This window comes from Canis aureus, chromosome 31 (assembly GCF_053574225.1).
Source record: "Canis aureus isolate CA01 chromosome 31, VMU_Caureus_v.1.0, whole genome shotgun sequence".
NCBI classification, from domain to species: Eukaryota; Metazoa; Chordata; class Mammalia; order Carnivora; family Canidae; genus Canis; species Canis aureus.
In genome coordinates, this window is record NC_135641.1 from 16099900 (window position 1) to 16119245 (window position 19346).

The window sequence follows — 19346 nt, forward strand, 5'->3', positions numbered from 1 at the left end:
CCCCCGCCGCCGCCGCGCCCGCCGCCCGCCGGCGCTTGAAAGTGCCGCGCGCCGACCCCTGACCCGGAAGCGCTAGGCGCCGGCAGGGCGGGGAGGGCCGACTTCCGGCCGCGGCGCCTGCTTCCGGCGCGGCCCCGCGACCTCCGCGGGGCTAGGCGGGCGGCGAGCCAGGGCCGCGGGGGCGGCGGCCACGCTCCGGCCGGGCTCGCTGCTGCCCTCGGCCCCGCGCCCGGGCCCCGCGCCGCCATGGGCAAGAAGCACAAGAAGCACAAGACCGAGTGGCGCTCGTCCTACGAGGGTGAGGCGGCGGGCGCGCTTTGTGACGCCGGGCGGGGCGTTCGCGGCGGGCGGGGTCCCGAGGGAGGGCCCTGGGCGCCCGGGCGGGGGGGCAGGGAGAGGGTGCAAGGGCTGGCCTCGGCGGGGGCCCGGGGCAGGGAGAGGGTGCAAGGGGTGGCCTCGGAGGGGGCCCGGGGCAGGGAGAGGGTGCAAGGGCTGGCCTCGGAGGGGGCCCGGGGAGGGGCCGGGGCCAGGGAGAGGGTGCAAGGGATGACCTCGGCGGGGGCCCGGGGAGGGGCCCGGGGCAGGGAGAGGGTGCAACGGGTGGCCTCTGCGGGAGCCCCCAGGGAGGGCTTTCAGGGCCTCGGCAGGTCCCCAGGAAGGGTCCAGGGCAGGAGGGATCACTGGAGGGGGTTCCAGGCGGGAGTCCAGGGCTCTCAGGCATCTGGTTGGGTCCTGAATCCTTGAGGAGGGAGTCGAGCATCTGTTGGATGCTCTGGTCTTTGAGTAGGGGGTGACCATCCCAGTGCTTGCCAACAGGCCTGCGGCAGCTTGTGCCCACATGAGTGGACCCAGCAGCTGCTGCTGCAGGACCAGGGGGTGGGGAGCTTAGGGGCGGGGTGGGGAGCTCCTGGATTGGTCTCCCCCCCGCCCCAGACTGCTTCCTCCTGGGCCCCCTGAGCATAAGGCGGCATGAAGGGGAGGAAACAGTGGCTGCTCTGGGGTCCGCCTCCCCGTCTTTCCACCGTGGTTCTGCCGTTTCCCTGCCTGCTGCCTTAGCTGGGCCGACGCCACTGCCTCCTGGGGCCTGGGCATTCTGGTGGTCACACCTGCACGTTGAGCCCGCCGTGCCATCCCCTGGGGAGGAACACACAGTGAGGCCCCGGGTTTCTGTCCACAGATTACACAGACAAACCTCTGGAGAAGCCCCTGAAGCTGGTTCTCAAAGTCGGAGGAAGTGAAGTGACTGAGCTCTCGGGGTCTGGGCACGATTCCAGTTATTATGATGACAGGTCAGACCACGAGCGAGAGCGGCACAAAGAGAAGAAGAAGAAGAAGAAAAAGAAATCAGAGAAGGAGAAGCACCTGGACGACGAAGAAAGAAGGAAAAGAAAGGTAGAGCCAGGGACACAGCGGCCTGTGAGTGCTGCGTGGCCTCAGGCCAGGGTTGTCCTGTTTGTAGCAAAACGCAGGCCAGCAGGTCCTTCTGGCCTGAGCCCCGGGGTGGTTGCTGTGAGGTGGGGCTCTGAGTAAGAAGTGCTCTGCAGGGGTTTCTCTCTTAGTTCTGTGTTTCCCCTCAGTTCCAGGAGATCTATTTAAAACTGCTTGCGTTGCTCTCGCTGCCCTGCCTCTGCCTCACAGGAAGAGAAGAAGCGGAAGCGGGAAAAGGAGCATGGCGACACAGAGGGAGAGACCGATGACTTTGAACCTGGGAAGAAGGTGGAGGTGGAGCCGCCCCCCGATAGGCCCGTTCGAGCGTGCCGAACACAGCCAGGTGAGGTTTTCCTGGAGCATCACGGCTCGTGTCTGTGACATCCTGGTCGGCACTGGTGTGCTGGTTGGCGTCTCAGGAGGAGCGCGGGAGGGAGGGAATGCTATTTTCTTGATATGAAGCGTAGCTGGGCCTCAGGTCTTACTGTCACCTTTGAACTTCTAGAGCGAAGCTTGGCCAGCTGCTCCTGTGTCCCGCTCCCCCCATAAACTCCCAATCTCATCGTGGGTAGGAGGAAACTCGTGGTCGAGTCAATTAGTGAGGCTGTCAGAAACCACAGGGTCATACCGTCTTCACCAGAGGAAAGGTTCTGAGCCGCTTCTGTCAGAGACTTGCACATGGTTGGGAGGCTATGGTGTTTTCTGGACTTAGGATTTGACCATCTATAGTTTGGGAGGGGTCCCCGTGCTCTGTGTAAGTCATTGCCACGGCGAGCAGGTGGGAGGTGGGGTGCAGAGCAGCAGCGCACTAGGTGAGTGTGTGTGCGGAGTTTAGACAGTTGCCAGTTACCGTAAGCTGAGTCTGAATAACGGCTTGCTTCAGGCCCCACGTGCAGTGCTTCCCTCCCATGTGCTTGAAGCGCTGATGTCACACCTCGAAGACCCCCTCCAGGTCTGCACTCCTTAGTGCAGCACGGCGTTCAGAAACTGAGGTCTGGGTGCTGGCATGGCCCTTAGTGGGGGGCAGGAGGAAAGGGCACCTGCCTGCTCGTTTACATTCACCAAAATCCTCATGTTCACATGAGGGCCCAGAGACATTGCTAACCTGGTGTGTGTGTGTGTGTGTGTGAACGCGCGAGGTTCCTGCACAGATGAGGAACAGGCAGGACCAGAGATCTAGGACTCTCGTGAGAGGTCATTTGGCGAAGCTCCACCTCTGTGTCATAGTCTCCTCTTCTTCGTACCATGTCTGGAATATGCTGGGCCTGGGGTGACTGGCACTGTCACACATGGATGAGTGACAGTTCCCTGTTGTCACACTCAGGTGTTGGCGCTCTGAGGGGTTTTTGGGACTTGATGCTGTGAGTGATACCCTTTCCCACCCAGCTTAGCGTTTTAGTGGCCAGGACTGGACCTGGTTTACTCTTGTACCCAGTTCCTTTGGAACTGAAAACACCATGAAACACAAAATAGCTAACAAAAGCTAAGTGTATCTCATGGTGTCGGAGCTTTACAATGCTGTGAGAACAAAATCTCTCGACTGACCTTTATTTTTTTATTTTTTTGAATCATCAGCTGAGAATGAGAGCACACCTATTCAACAACTATTAGAGCATTTTCTTCGCCAGCTCCAGAGGTAAACAGTTTCTTGAGAGCTTGAGCTTGGGAACATGGGGGTGTCTTCCCCCACCTCCACCTGAGAGGCAGACCGCCGGTAGGGTGGGGGGTGGGCGAGCATGTGCGGGAGCAGTGTGGGAGAGCCGGCTGCCGAGTCAGCGCAGAGGGGTCAAGGCCGTCATGATTCACATGTCGCTGGAGCCAGGAAGGCAGTTTCGGAATTCTTAGTCACATAAAACATCTACCACAATAGTAAACAGCATAGGTGTTATGTTTTATTTTTAAGAAACAGGCTTAAAACTTGGTGAGTTGTGTTACGTTTTTATTATGTGGAGTTTTGTATCTTTTGGAGATCTAGATCTGTAGTTTTCCGAGTTTAAGTAAAGATGTTTTTGTTTTTAGAAAAGATCCTCATGGGTTTTTTGCTTTTCCTGTCACGGATGCAATTGCTCCAGGATACTCAATGATAATAAAACATCCCATGGATTTTGGCACAATGAAAGACAAGATTGTAGCCAACGAATACAAGTCAGTCACGGAATTTAAGGTAAACTAGTTTCAGTTCCTCAGATCACTGTTGTGAGGCTCCGTGTGTTTATGTCCAGTGAACACTCTGTCTTAGCTCGTTTCCAGTTGCAAGTTTCCATGGGCTTTGGAGCATTTGGGCTGGGGTCGCCCAGACACAAATTGAGGAGCGGATTGGCTGAAACGTTCGCATTGAAGGAGCGGGTTGGCTGAAATGTTCTCCTTGTTTTTGTCTGGAAACCCAACTGTATGTTGCAAAGCCATAGAAACGCATTGGGTCAAACAGGAGTGTGTCCGATTTGGTCTAGCTATAGAGCGGTTATTTCTAGAAAAAATTATTCTAATTTTTAGTTTTATATTATATTAGCCAGGAATTTAGCTTTTTTTTTTAATAGATTTATTTTTGTTTATTTATTTATGATAGAGAGAGAGAGAGGCAGAGACACAGGAGGAAGGAGAAGCAGGCTCCATGTCAGGAGCCTGACGTAGGACTCGATCCTGGGACTCCAAGATCCCGCCCTGGGCCAAAGGCAGGCGCCAAACCGCTGAGCCACCAAGGAATCCGCACCTTTTTTTTTTTTTTTTTTTTTAATAATAAATTCTTACAGCTCTTGAGTATACAGCTTTTATTTACTTATTTATTTTTAAGATTTTATTTATTCACAAGAGATACACAGAGAGAGAGAGAGAGAGGCAGAGGGAGAAGCAGGCTCCATGCAGGGATTCCAATGCAGGACTCCACCCCAGGACTCCAGGATCACGCCGTGGGCCAAAGGCAGGGGCTAAACCACTGAGCCACCCAGGCGTCCCGAGTACATAGTTTTTAAATCTGTTTTTTGCTACCATCTGTGAGATAGAAATTGGTTCTTGGCTTCAAAACCTAGAGGGATCAAAATGAGTGCTTGACAGTTTTGCTAATAATGTCATTTAGGAAAGGGCATCAGGTTTCTTTCTTAGTTTCTGTGAAATTTGGAAGACTTGGCTTTTTTACTTTCATTTCCTGGTGATGTGACTGAGAGGCTTTGCTGAGTTGCAGAAGCAGTACCACATGAAAGGGTACGGCGTGCGGTGGGGTTTCCACGGGAGGGTTGGGCAGATGGCTAGCGGCAGCCCGAAACTCCTCTACCTTCCTAACATGGGCCTGAGTTTCGTCTGCTGCCCGGTGACCGTCCTGGCTGTGAGCAGTGTCCCCTTACCCCTGGCATCCTCAAGACTGGTACCTCGGGGCCAGCGAAGGACAGGGGCTTGGAGGCCTTGGCTCAGGGCCAGTGCTGGCATTTGGAAAGGGCCGGGAGAGATTGCACTGCGTTGCCCGGCTGGCTTTAGCTGTCTTTGTGCCTCCTGGTGGCTGATTCACCTGTGACAGGTGTGTGCCCAATGTAATTTGGTTAGGGGGACAAGATACTGAAGTTTCCAATAGTTTACCTTTAACATAAGTTGTTCAGTAAGAGTCTCCTTGTTTTAGGGAAAACGTTTTCTCTGATACTTGTAGAGCAATTACCTGTAGACAAAATTCTGAATTCTGTGGAAAAATCCCAGAGATAGAGGACATGAACGTGCCCAGGTCTCAGCTCATCCCTTAACTTTAATTAAAAGAAGCTGACTGTCAGTTCTTGTTCCATTTACATCTGAGTTCCTCCCAGAATGGGTGAGCTGGAGACGGAAGAGAGGGAGCCGCCATATTCTTAGAATGTGTGCATGTCACACTTGGGAGGAAGTTCAGGGCTTGGCAGGCTTCTCACCGTGTGCAGGGAAAGACCAATGAACAGTTAGGAACGTTTTTCTGAAGGGCTATGGAAACCGTTTGTTAAACTAACGAACCTAATCTAGTTGTTTCCCACTCACTTTGAGCCTCTTGACAGGAATCCAATTTCTGCTCTTGTCTTGGTGGTATTTCAAATTGGATGGATACTATTTTTTTTTTCCCTTTCAGGCAGATTTTAAACTGATGTGTGATAACGCCATGACCTACAACAGACCAGACACTGTGTATTACAAGTTAGCCAAGAAGATCCTTCATGCAGGCTTTAAGATGATGAGCAAAGTAAGAAGCCCATTGGCAGCAAGGAGCCACAGAAATGAGAGTTCTCCTCTGTGTTTTTATGCCTAAACAGAACCTCACCCCCAGTGAATGACATGCTTCCATCCATCCGTCACTGGCCGCGGTGTGGACCCCCTGCTCTAGGGTAGATGTCCCAGGTCACCCTTCCCTGCAGGCAGTCTCTTTTCTCTCTCTCTGCTCATGCTCATGACCCAGCTGTAACGTCTCCCGTAGGGTTGGTGGAAAGATCTGGATCTGTCGATCTGAGCCTGGGCACCTTGTCTCACTGGATTGCAGCCAGCCTATGATTTGTTTTACGTGGCTGCCCACTGAATCTAGATGAGACATCTTGGCTGTCGGAGTGGCCTCCCAGATCTGTCCCATGAGCCAGGTTGCATGCGTCATGCATCTAGGACCAGTGCCTTGTGCCCGATCAGCCTGTAGGTGAGGTGCGGGCCCTGTGCCCCCCGGCCTGTCCCCTCTGCCGGCCCCGGGGTGCTCCCAGCTGGTCACCCACACATTTGGTGCTGACTCCCGTGACCACCTCCTGTGGTAGCGCTGTGGGGGTCAGCGGTTAGGCCAGGTGAGGCTGGGCCATCCCCATCCCACCCATCGTCATGGCACCCTGGTGTGGGGCAGAGGTAAAGCCCTGCTGCTCTGTCCTTTTTGATTCTAGGAGCGGCTGTTAGCTTTGAAGCGCAGCATGTCGTTTATGCAGGACATGGATTTTTCTCAGCAGGCAGCTCTTCTGGGCAATGAAGATACAGCTGTCGAGGAACCCGTCCCCGAAGTGGCACCTGTACAAGTAGAAACTGCCAAGAAATCCAAAAGGCCGAGTAGAGAAGTTATCAGGTACAGGGAAGTGCATTTGCCTGCTGTGTGGGACACACTTGGGAAGGCGGGGGGGTGAGCCTGTGCCAGGGCCCACGTCCTTGGAGTCGCTCAAGGACGGGCTCCTTGTGCCACGCACTGGGGGGGACACAGGCCCCTGGGCCTAGATCCGAGCTCTAGCGTCAGGCGCTACCAGGCAGCTGGCAGCCAACCTGGACCAGCTAGGATTTGTTCTGCAGGAGAGTCACTGTCTTGCTTGTGGACGTAGGGGGCCAAGGGCAGGACAGCCTCTGCCACCACACTGGGGCTCTGTCCCAGCCGTGTCACCAGAGCCCATCAGGTCACAGCTGCTCCCATGCGTGTTTTGTTTGTGGATAATCATTGGCCCTTCACTCCTAAGAGGTTCCGTCCTATGCAGGACGCATGCTGCTGGCCTGGCTTAACTCTCTCAGCCTCGAGACAGAACTGTGCTGTTGGGCAGGTGGCACGCATGGGAGTTGGGGCTTCTTTCTCATCGTACCCCCTGAGTGTCCAGCTCCTGCGGTCCTACACCCTGGACCAGAGAGAGAGCTTTCTTTTTTTTTTTTATTTATTTTTTATTTTTTATTTATGATAGGCACACAGTGAGAGAGAGAGAGGCAGAGACACAGGCAGAGGGAGAAGCAGGCTCCATGCACCGGGAGCCCGACGTGGGATTCGATCCCGGGTCTCCAGGATCGCGCCCTGGGCCAAAGGCAGGCGCTAAACCGCTGTGCCACCCAGGGATCCCGAGAGAGAGCTTTCTTATAGGCTCAGGGTCCCCAGGCAGGCTTTCCTCCCATAGCTCCTTAGAAAAGGTCTACCATTTGCTTCTAGAACGTCCCACAGGAGAGGCCCACCTCCCTTGGGTGCTGCACCCGGTGACTCTTGATTGTTTGAGTAAAGAACTCCTTCACATGGGGCTCCTGGGGCCCCTTGTCTTTCCAGCTCACACTTGTTGCTGATGCTTCACCCCTCCATGGAGTTTTGCCCCTTTTTCAAACGGTGCCTCAAATGACACTGTAGTTTTGTCAGCTTCCTATTAAGCATTGAGGTTCCAGTCAGGTGGCTCTCAGATGGACATGTGTAGCTGGGACACGAGGAATGCCTTGTGGCTGTTGGGGTTACCTTTACTCCTAGGGGGAAGTGTTTTGTGTTTCTGTGGTTGCAGCTAAAAGGTAAGGATTAAGGTGTGCCTTGTGTTGCTCCTGCCAGCTCCTGGTGACCTTGAGGAGTGTTAGGGACTGGCCACGGGTGAGGTGGGAGCAGCATGTGCCCCGGTCTCCTGGTGACTTGTGTGGTGCTCCTGCTTCTTCATAGCTGCATGTTTGAGCCGGAAGGAAATGCTTGCAGCCTGACTGACAGCACGGCGGAGGAGCACGTGCTGGCCTTGGTGGAGCACGCAGCTGACGAGGCTCGGGACAGGATCAACCGGCTCCTCCCAGGGGGCAAGGTAGCGTCAGGAGGTCTGGGCGGCCCTGCGCCCTGTTGATGCATTGTTCACTGAGGGGTTGTGTTGGCTCCTGTCACCCGCTCTGTTTCCTGGGTGGGAAAGGCCTCCGAGGGTGCCTCACAGGCAGGACCCTCCCAGAGGCGGTGTGCAGTGGGTGGACGGCCATGACAGACTCGCCCTTCAGTGGGAATGTTGGTTACCGTTGATGGAAGCCGGACCTGCCAGGCTTCTGCACCACAGCTTGAACCTTCTGGTGTGCTCATGTCTCTGCACCTCTGCGGTATGCCGTGGGCTCCTGTGTCCCAGGTGTGGGCCTTGGGAGCTGCCGCAGCAGCTGCTGGTCCTCAGGAAGAGGCCCCTGCATCCTTTCAGGACTTTTTCTGCCATAAGAATAGATCAGCATGTCCTGTAGAAACCGTGCAGATATAGAGCGGTTTAGATTTTATTTATTTATTCATGAGAGACCCAGAAAGAGGGAGAAGCAGGCTCCCTGCGGGGAGCCTGATGTGGGACTCGATCCCAGGACCTCGGGATCATGACCTGAGCCGAAGGCAGGTCAACCACTGAGCCACTCAGGCATTCCCTGCATAGTTTTAAACCACGTAGTCTTGGTAACAAGGACAGAGATGAAATTAATCCTGGTACGTTTTATTGACATGGTATATCCACAGTCTCCTGTCAGCGGGTACTCTGAAAAACACTAGAACTTCACATTCTATTTTAATGTGAACTCTTCAAAATGTTCAGTGAACGGAATATAAAGAATTCTGACGGATGAAATTTTAGATATGCCAGGTTATATAAAAACACTGAGGTAAATTTCTTTTTTACTTACTCTAAAGCTTCCTGGTAGGATGTTTGACGTTCCCTGTGTAGCTTGTGGTGGTGTTCTCCTGGACCTGCTGGTGTGCACGCCTGTTGTGCTCTAACCTTGGGGTCTCCAAGGAGCCCTGGGGCCCTCCATGGGTAGGGCTTGGAAAAACCCAGTGTTGACCTGTGTGTACTGGTCAGAAGCACGTGCCCACACCAACACCCATTGCTCCTGGCACTGCACCTGCCTCGCTGTCCTCTGTTTTGGTGTTAGAATTCCACAGTGAGAAACCTGATTAATTTCTTGGTCAGGGACAATCAATCCTCCCGTCCCCACCTCTCCTCCCAGCCCTGGACTCAGGCTCCAGCTCGCAGGCCCAAAGGCCCTCCTCGTCCCATTCCCACATCAACGTGCAGGTGCTCCTCTTCCTGAACAAACGTTCCTAGAGGTTTTTAGAGGAGGAGTGGTTTTGTTCATGGTTGGTCTTTAAGTGGATGTAAGTCCCTTGTGGTTTAGAGATGGAGCCTCTAGGCTGTCCACAGACATGGCACTTGGAGACTAGGGTCTTGTTCTAGCTTCATCTGGTTCAAGTTCCCCTGCCCTATAAATTGGTCATCTCTGCCTAAAGCCTCCTATTTCCAAAGCGGCTTTAGAAGGGTCACAAGCCTGAGTCCTCCCAGTGCACACACGTCTGAAGTTAAATTGGGGAAGGTACGAGAGGGGCCTCTGTGGCCTTTTCCATGGGGAAACCAAGAACCTCGTGGCCTGGGATTCATCCCAGTTAGGCTGTACTGGAAGGCCTTGATTTTATTGGCATAGCAGCAGCAGTCACGATAGCAAGAAGCTCATTGGGGGTACAGGCACTCAGTTGTGCTTTTTTGCAGATGGGTTATCTGAGGAAGAATGGGGACGGCAGCCTCCTCTACAGCGTGGTCAACACAGCTGAGCCGGACGCTGATGGTGAGTGGGCTCTGGAGGGGCTGGGCTTCTCTGAGGCCCACATGCTGCTTTCTCCCATCTCTGCACTGCCAGGGGTTTTGTTTGAGATCAGCGTTTCCCCTGCAGAGCGTGGCACCCATGGTAGAACATAGATGAGCATCTCCTTGATGAGACCTGTATGTGATAAATGGACAGAGGGCAGTTGTCCAGTGGGGGCAGAGGTGTTGCTCAGGCCTCTCATGCTCAGTGGCCCCTAGGCTAGGCGGCAGGACTTGAAGCTGCATTCCTGCAGACCTGTAATTCTAGAAGTCCTTATGGCTCGACTTCCTGATGGCATCGCAGAGGATTTCTTGATATGTTAGGTAGAAACCAGAGTATTCAAATCTCCACTCACAGAGCTCGGAAGAGCCCCAACTGTGAGCTTTGGAAGAAATTCCCTGTTTGAGAATCCTGTTAAGGAGAGTCTTGAGGGAGGCACAGATGCTGGGTCTGCTCACCTATGCAGTCACTTCGCTGGGCTCTAAGAAGCATGTGTATCCTCATCCATCTCTTTGAAAAGTGTCTCAAAGGGTTGTCCTTTGAAGAAAGGCAAAGTTCGCTTGCACTTGTAAGACACTCACGTACCAGGGAAAATGAGATACTATGCATTGGTCTCGCCTGCATGGCTGTAGGGCTGCTCCCACCCGCCGGGGCACCCGGCAGTGTTCTCTTGGGGTGGGGAGGGGGGCCCTGGATGGGAGATAGGTTTGCTTCGTGTTCTCCAATGCAGACCATGTGTGCGCTCTGGCTGGAATGAGCGGTAATGTTCTTGTGAGAGAACAGATGAGCGGATCAAGTGCTGGCTTGGAAAGAAAAAGAGAAGGTTTGAGAATTATAGTGGCTCCTGTGAATTTGACTCTAGCTGGTGTTTGTGAAAAGCGCCTGTGCCCTCCCCCATGCCCTTGCCCGTGCCCATGAGAGGCACTGCGGGGGCTGGGGGCTCCCCGAGCTGCAAGCTCACAGCAGGTCGTCTTGCAGAGGAGGAGACCCACCCGGTGGACCTAAGCTCACTCTCCAGCAAGCTGCTGCCCGGCTTCACCACGCTGGGCTTCAAAGATGAGAGAAGGGGCAAAGGTGAGTGAGACGGGCGGGTCGGGGGGGGGGGGGTCACAGTAGGGGTGTGGAGTGGGGTCCTCCTGAAGGTCTTCATGGATCACCGGTTTTTAGTACTGCGTCCACATGCTGGCTCTGATGTAGCGGAGAAGTTAAGGTCATTAGGAGTGAGGGGAATGGAATAGAAGTGAGCAGGCGAGCTCTTCCCTTGCTGTCTGCTCTTACCAATGGGTGGATCTGAGCCCCATGCCAATGGTGGGGAGTGCATGAGAGTGTCTGGACAGCACGAGTGGGCAAGGTGGGAGACGGAGGGCTGGGTGGGCACACTGGAGGAGGGAGAGGCTGCCGTGTTGGCTGCGCTGGTGTTTGTGGCCGGCTTGCCAGTTTCAGAGTATGTCAGGGCATGCAGCAGCTTTGTTCCCAGGGGACACCTAGCAGTTCCTGGGGATGTTTTCTGGTCACACTGGTACTGCCGGCATCGAGTGGGGAGAGGCCCGGAGCACTCCCTCCTCTCAAGGTCTGACTTACGTGGAGGTGCCAGCAACGCCTTCTCGTGGGTGGTGATCCTCTGACTCCCTTGACATCCTCTGGGCAGGAGGCAGCCTCTGTCTGCTGGCACAGCTGCCAGCACTCTTTGGGATGGGATGGGAACCCGGTGCTCACCTCACTACAGAATGTAACCGGTTCTCTGCTTGTAAAACGAGGGTGTTGAGGCAGTTCTACTAGTTAGACCCAGAAAGCTGCTCTGGCTTCAGGTGTGTCAAGAGCGGAGTAGCATGCAGGAGGTGGGGTGTGATGGTGGGGGCGGGGGTGCACAGCCCCCGGACAATGCAGCGTGTCTCCTGCCAGGCAGCACTAGCACATGTGTCTCATGTCCTCTTGCTCTCCCTCTTGTGCTCTCAGTGACGTTTCTCTCCAGTGCCACTACTGCACTTTCCATGCACAACAATTCAGTATTTGGCGACTTGAAATCGGACGAAACGGAGCTGCTTTATTCTGCCTATGGGGATGAGACGGGTGTGCAGTGCGCGCTGAGGTAAGCAGGTTTGGCATCACCACCCGGTTTCTTGCTTGCTGCACAGTGGGACTGTTCCTAGTGTGGGGTTGGCAGGGAGAGAACTGGTGGCAGCGGGTCTGCACAGCAATTTGCAACCTAATTTCTATAAACCACTGGTGTGCTGCAGGCTGATCTTGAAGTTCAGGTAACTTGGCTGGTACTGTAAGCAGGTGACAATCCAGGTTCTGCTTTAAAAAGAATGTGAGAACGTGTGCATTGACCAGACAATGGGGGACAATACAGCACCCGCTGTGCTTGTTTAGAGTTTGTTGTGTGATTTTACTGAAATATGGCTTCATGGCTGTCCTGGTCTGCTTGGACCACCAAAATGGAGCGCCACAGGCCGGATGGCTTTGATAATAGGCATTTGTCATCTGGTGGTCCTGGAGGCTGGAGTCTGAGGTCCCGGGGCAGGCAGGACTGGTTCTCCTGGGCATGTAGATGCCAGGTCTCCCTGTGCCTTCACTTGGGCGTCCTGCACTGTGAGCTTGTGTCCTCACCTCTGCTTCCTTTAAGGACACCAATCATAAGGGATGAGGGCCCACCTTAAAGACTTCGTTCTAACTTGATCATCTCTTACAGGCCTTGTCTCCAAAGACAGTCCCATTCTGAAGCACCAGGGTTAGGGCTAGAACATGAGAATTATGGACACAGACGAGTCCCTAACAGGGACTTTGATGTGGTTTTATTAGGTGCGGTTTTATTTTTTTTTTTTTTAAAGATTTTATTTATTTATTCATGAGAGACACACGGAGGCAGAGACATAGGCAGAGGGAGAAACAGGCTCCATGGAGGGATCCCGATGCCGGTCTCCAGGATCATGCCTTGGGCTGAAGGCAGGCACTAAACCTCTGAGCCACCCAGGCTGCCCTAGATGTGGTTTTAAAATCATAGATGCAGTACTGTGCTTTTGTAGAACTGTTTTTCTGTGTATTTTCTTGCTCTCCATGCTAGGTAGAGATGGGTCCCTTCTACAGAATTTTAGTAATTTTCCAGGAGAAAAATAAAATTTTGCTAACCTCTAAGAAATTGGTTTTGTCCACATTAGAGCTTTTTTTAATTCTAAACAGAATAGAGGGTATATTTAAAAAATGAACAATAAGAAGTCAGCCCTTAATACAGTGAGTACCTTATGTGACTTTTGTGAGACCAGAGAAGTAGAAGTGGAACCAAGGAGGAAATTTGTTATAGGCAAGGACAGGTCACAAGTGGTGACCGTCTCCTTTACCACCTGTGCTGTCACAGCCCTTCAGGGACAGCAGCCACCTTCAGTTCGGGCGGCACAATGCTCCCCGGCTGTGGTGGCCTTCCCCAGGCATGTGCCTGAAACACATACATACAGTGGAAATCCCAGTCCTGTGGGCAGTGTGTGGCAAGCAAATAGCGCTCCTCCCTGGTGTCCCCTTGCCACTTCCCCACATGCTCTGTTCTGGGGTGCTTCCAGACCATGCCCTGCTCCCTTCACACCCTGTTTGCTGGTGTCTCCTAAGATGATCCTGGTGGAGACTTGTGCATTGTCATAGTTTCGCTTCCACTCTGTGTGAATTTCTGACATCTGGGAAGCCGTTTGGAGCCTTTGCCTGGGCTTTGATGCTAGAACTTGGGCTTTTGTTCTTTGCTTCTTTTTCAAAATCTTTTATTTATTTTTTATTTTTTAGCATTTATGTGGGTCCAAAAATCAAAATGATGCTCTAGGGTGTACATGGAGACTCTTGTTTCCATACCTTTTTCCCCCCTTCACATTCCGGAGCATCTCTCCTTGATCTACTTAGTTTTTTAAGTCCAAAAAAAAAAAAAAAAAAATTAGGTTTCTTTTACAGAAGTTAGTAGAAGATATTTGGTTGACACTTGAGCAACACAGCTTTCAACTGTGCAGGTTTACTTATATGTGGCTTTTTCTTTCTTTCTTTCTTTCTTTCTTTCTTTCTTTCTTTCTTTCTTTCTTTTTCTTTTTTTGGCTTTTTCTTTTCATTAAGCGTAGTACAGTACTATAAACGTATTTTTTCTCATATCTTTTGTAACGTGTTTTTATTTAGCTTTATTGTAAGAATATGATACGTAATCCATATAATGTACAAGATCTGTAGTACTCCGTTGTTTTATCTCATCAGAAAGGTTTCTGGTCAACAGTAGACTATTAGTAGTTAAGTTTTGGGGGAGTCAGAAGTTTTATGCAGATTTTCAGCTGGGCAGGTTGGCGCCTCTAATCCTGCACAGATTAGAGGATCTAATCCTGAACATGCATGGATCACCTGAACATGCATAGACTGTTGTTCACATTGCTTTTTTTAAAAATAATTTTTTCTGGGGATCCCTGGGTGGCGCAGGGGTTTAGCGCCTGCCTTTGGCCCAGGGCGCGATCCTGGAGACCTGGGATCGAGTCCCACATGGGGCTCCCGGTGCATGGAGCCTGCTTCTCCCTCTGCCTGTGTCTCTGCCTGTCTCTCTCTCTCTCTCTCTCTCTGTGACTATCATAAAAAAAAATAATAATAAAAAAAATAAAAATAATTTTTTCTTGAATTGTTTCTAGCCTTTTTTGGGTCATAGACCACTTTTAAAATCTGATGAAGACTCCTGATACCCTCTCCGAAACTGTATCTGGGAGGTTTGTTGCTCTTGATAACACCGTCTCTTGTAGAGGACCATCTGAGGAGGGCTGAATAGGGCAGGCTCCTAGGGTCAGGACCAGTGGCACTGGTGAAAGAATCTGGAAGACTAGAGCAGGTGGTGCCTGTTTGACATGTTCTCTCACGGCCTTTCCAGCCTGCAGGAATTTGTGAAGGATGCTGGGAGCTATAGCAAGAAAATGGTGGATGACCTCCTGGACCAGATCACCGGTGGGGACCACTCACGAATGCTCTTCCAGCTGAGGCAGGTGGGTGCGCTGTGTGGTCCTACTTGTCATGCACCCACATGCCCTTGGCTCCTGCCATTGGCACCACTGCCATAGAAGGAGCCCATCCTGACTGATGTGGTTGTTAGGGAATTGCTAGCTATTCGTCCATCATTCATTGTAAGTCCTCTCTGTTGACCACATATTCACCGTTTCTGGCACTCTTTATAACTTTGTGTGTACCTGAAATTTTTTTCATCTGCTCTTGTTTTCCTTCATCCCGGAGAACCTTCTTTAATTTTTTTTCTGGTATAGACTTGCTGACAGTGTATTTGGTCATCTTTTTTTGGTCTGAAAAATGTTTTTATTTTACCTTTATCTTTGACATTTGTCATTCCTGGGTCTGGAATTAGAGATGGTTGTCTTTCTGTCTCAAAGATGCCCGGTCACATTGTTTCTGAAGCATCTGTAATCATTTTTATCTGTTTTCCACTTGTCCCCCATTGTCTGGTCAACATCAGGGATTGGCACACTTTGGCCCATGAGCTACAAATGTTCTTTTACTTTTCTTAATGACTATAAAAAAAGAAGAGTGTGTGACAGACCTTAGGTTTGGTCCTTTGGAGAAAGTTTACTGACCGCTGCTCTAGATGCTTTTAAACTTTTAATCATTGTAACAGATTCTCAGCGGCTCATTACTGATATGTCGTGTTCTTCATGTTTATTCCACTTAACATTTGTTGACCTTCTTGGACCTGTCAGTTTATAGTTTTCATCAAATTTGGAAGATTTTCATCCATTATTTCTTCAAATACCATTTCTGCCCACCCTCCACTTCCTTCATTTTTCTAAGACTTCAACACTGGTGTTAGAGATCTCAACCATTCCACATGCTGTTGATGCTCTGTTCTTTTTTAGTCTTTTTTCCCCTCCTTCAGTTCGAATGGTTTCTGTTGCCGTGGCTTCAAGTTGAGTGATCTGTTTTTATGCCACGTCTATATCTGCCATAAATTCACAGACGATGAGTTTTTCATTTCAGGCACTGTATTCATCTAGACTTCTGTTTCGTTCTTTCTTGCATCTTCCCTTCTACCACATTGTGTTCATGCTTTCCTCTAAATCTTTGCACCTATTTCTGACGTTTATTACAGGTGCTTTAAAGTCCTTACGCACTCATTCTGTCATCTCTCTCACTGCTGGATTTGCCTGTTGGCAGATTTTCCTTTGCTTCTAGGCCATGATTTGTTGCTTTTTTGTTTGATTGGATCCTGGGCGTCACACTTGAGTCTCTACCATCTAGATTGCTGATAGAGCAGCCAGCAGCCTCAGGTGGCTGGTGGAAACATTACTGTGGCTCATCTGAACTTAGGATGAAAATGTGAGCTACAAACCAGAATTTTAGAGATGAGTACAAAAAATGAAATGTAAAAATATTTTATTGTTTTATTTGGATTATATGTTAAAAAATTCTTTTGGTACATTAGATTAGGTGAAATATGTATTGTTAGTAGTGCATTAACATTAGTTTTCATTGGCTAGTAGAAAACTGAAGTTTGATGTCTGCTCCTATTACCGCTGGGCAAGGCTGGTCTGGATTTTACTGTGTTCCTTTAAAGAATGTTGGCGTTCCGTTTGGCAGAGTTCTTGTGAGTTACCTGATTTCTTGGGGTTTGTTTTTAAGCTTTATCAGGGCAGGTCTAGGTGGCCTTTATGTTGGGTGAGTTAGGCCTTGATACTGAGGAATGGCCCTCTGGGGTCCCTTCTGGTGGACTGCAGTGAGGGCTTTGCTTAGCCAAGTGGAGCTCAGATGTGTCCCATCGTGCACACCTGGCCCTGTAGTGTTCCATCTGTATGCACAGGTTCCTGTCTGCTGGGTTTGTTCCTCCTGGATTTTGAAGCCCTTGCTATGAGTTGTCCTCTCCAGACTTTGTCCCACCAGCCTGTGAACTCTCACTTTTCAACCTGCTGTGGCTACTGTGGCCTGAGGGTTTCCTCCCGGCGCTGCCCTGGGCCGAGCGTCTGAAGCTCTGTCTTTATGCCATGTGGTGGTTAGAGCAGAAAGCCCCATCACATCCTGCTGACTCACTTTGCTTTCTAGATTCTGGTTGGATGACTTTTCTGAGTGAACTTGCATGGTAGGAGTTGTGTGATTTCCAGTGTGCTTCAGGATTGGGTAACGTTTGATACTAAAGTGTATACATTAGCAGAGGCTTATGTGTGAAATAGTGACGATATTTATTTTTCGGTTTCACTTTATAAAAATCACAGTGGAAGTGGATTTCTAAAACATTATTATAAACGAAAGGTCTCAGATGCAAAAGCCTACAAGCCGAATGATCGTTTCTGGTACATGCACACACTAGGGTATGCTGAAGGTGACGCTCCTGCAAGGTTGTAGGGTAGTTGGATTTAGGTTTGTGATCTCCACATGCAGTCATGTGTAGCTCGAAGTCCCATATGGAATGTGGTCACGCAGTAGTAGTGAAGTGGGTGCTGTGTAGCCTGATGAGAAGGGTACGTGGCCCCATAATGTCCCCCATCTGAGGGCACAGGTACCTCTTCATCAAACACATAAACCACCAGTCTTGGCATTTTTCCCGTGTTGCCCCTGAGACAGTTCAATGTCAGGCTGTAACTTTGTGGAATAACGTGGGTGCCCTCTCACTTCTTCATCTCCATCTCGCCCAGGGTACTCTCCGGGCACTCGGTAACCTGCCAGGGGTCTTGGCTGGGGCTGCATGAATCGTGCCTTCTACAGGTCGGCTTGGCTGTCTCACTCCGTCGGCCAGCTCCAAGGAAGCAGGCAGGGCCCAGCTCTGGTTCACACTCTGGTGTGAACATCATGGGGACAATCCTAGTGATAGTAAGCTGTTTTCAGTTCACGCATGCGGATGTGACATGAACGGATGGTCCTATATAGAACTGCTTTGGAAAAACTGGCTTCTCTCCTGTTTTGATTTGCAGAGGAGAAATGTTCCAGTGAAGCCTCCAGACGAAGTGAAGGTGAGTTGTACAGACACATAAGTAAAAACCTAGTTATGAGCATTCCTGTGGGGAAGGGTCACATTCAGCCTCTGAAATGGGATGGCTGAGAAGAGGTTCATGTGTTTTATTGAGAAACTGATTAAGTGGTAGTCTCCCCGACTCTGATTTTTAATGACTTGGGTAAAGGATAGAAAGCCAAAGCACTTCTCTTCCAGCCCAGATGCAGCAGCCCGCAGAGCAGTGACCATGCTGGGGGCTCTGTGTCTGCAGGTGCCTGGGGGAGCAGGGGGCCTGTTGGGGCCTGTAAAGCGAGGAGTAAGCTTAGTTCCTAGAGCAGTGGGTTCTTCAGCCCTCTCAGCAGGAACTGTGTGCTGTCAGCCAGGTGCGTGTGTACTGCACACTGGTGAGGAAGGCCAGCTTTGGAGACCCGTGTCCTTGGAGCATTCCCAGAACCTAAAGCAGACGGTCTGGATTTGAGGAAACTTAATTGTGGTCTGCTCTTAGTTTCCGCATTTTTCGTGTTCCTTGGGAGTAACTTGAAACGTGCACATTGACGATAAGCTTTGAACATAGCCCCTGTGTTGGAGCAGCAGCCCTAGGCTTTGGGGTAGCCTGTGGGGGCCTGGGCCACAGGTGTTACCTGGCCTTGGTGGACAGAAGGCCCACTCAGGGCAGGTGTGACAGGTGCCCATCAGGTGGGGCTCATTGTGTGACAGAATGGGTGTCTCTCTGAGGGTGTGTTCCCTGGTGTGGCCAGGTTTGAGACGCAGGTGGGGTCCTCAGGGCCTCTGGCCTGGAGCACACGTTCCACATGGTGTCTGTGGAGAGCTGGGACGTGCTGCAGGCCGTCTTGAGCTGGGAGCCCAGCACTCACTCCCTCTGTCCAACCACCCTCGCCTCCATGCAGACAGCCCAGGGGCTGCCCAGGGAGCTTTCAGAAGAGGCCTCCTGTCACCTAGGCTGTCCCTTGTGCCGGGAGCACCAGGCCCCAGTTCCCCACCCTCTCAAGCCCATGGTAGCAGCCAGCCATTGGGTGAATTCCCGCTGGCAGGCGGTGTGTGGCCTGGTCTTGGCATGTGAGGAGGTGCCTGCCTCTGCCTCATCTCTCCTCATTCCATTGGTGCATGCACCCCTCACAGCATCTGTTGCAGTGTCTCCCTGTCACCACTTAGGGCACCAGACATCTTTGCAAATACACCATTCGTGGTTTTCTTTAGACTTAAATTTTTAACACAGTTAAAGGCACAGACTCTAATGATAATGTCATTTCCACACTACTTTGGAGCATAGATCTCATAGTTAACAAGTATGCAAAACTGGCTGATGGGAAGGTGGGCACCAGAGTACTTTCCTGTAGGAGAGCCACAGGGCACGCTAACCTCTAGGATGTTTTTGGGGTGTGTGTGGAGGCTGTGGCTGTGTGTGGTCTCTAAGGAAATATTGTAAGCAAACCAGTTTCTTTGAACTTGTTTTTACGAGCTTTAAGGTGCCTCATGTATTAGGATCATCAGGTAAACCTGTAATAACCTTGAAAGCCATAGCTGTGGGATAATTGCTCTAGCCGTGTAAGGAGCAAGGGCCTTGTGTGGGGCCCTGACAGACCGTGCCAAGCCTTAGTCTCTGGTTGCAGAGAGGGTGGTAATTGTGGGGTGGTTGTAGGGCTGTGGCAGCACTCACTCTGGTGTCTGGCTGCTGCCATACTCTGTAAACGTGAGC

General features: G+C 51.3%; 1 protein-coding gene across 5 annotated transcripts in view; it reads left to right on the forward strand.

Annotated features, from left to right (window-relative positions):
* The first annotated feature begins 138 nt into the window (after positions 1 to 138).
* The window catches only part of BRD9 (bromodomain containing 9), a 29615-nt gene continuing 10407 nt past the window's right edge, over positions 139 to 19346 (forward strand). For 2 of the 5 annotated variants that reach the window (XM_077879666.1, XM_077879670.1), the window contains exons 1-13: positions 139 to 298; positions 1178 to 1392; positions 1639 to 1771; positions 3004 to 3064; positions 3448 to 3592; positions 5504 to 5614; positions 6288 to 6463; positions 7781 to 7913; positions 9609 to 9684; positions 10681 to 10776; positions 11659 to 11791; positions 14576 to 14687; positions 17610 to 17648. In XM_077879666.1, the coding sequence (XP_077735792.1) occupies positions 247 to 298; positions 1178 to 1392; positions 1639 to 1771; positions 3004 to 3064; positions 3448 to 3592; positions 5504 to 5614; positions 6288 to 6463; positions 7781 to 7913; positions 9609 to 9684; positions 10681 to 10776; positions 11659 to 11791; positions 14576 to 14687; positions 17610 to 17648 (1482 nt within the window). In that variant the 5' untranslated portion in view covers positions 139 to 246. The remainder of the gene's footprint in view (positions 299 to 1177; positions 1393 to 1638; positions 1772 to 3003; positions 3065 to 3447; positions 3593 to 5503; positions 5615 to 6287; positions 6464 to 7780; positions 7914 to 9608; positions 9685 to 10680; positions 10777 to 11658; positions 11792 to 14575; positions 14688 to 17609; positions 17649 to 19346) is intronic. The other 3 variants (XM_077879665.1, XM_077879667.1, XM_077879668.1) reach the window with 3 other exon arrangements.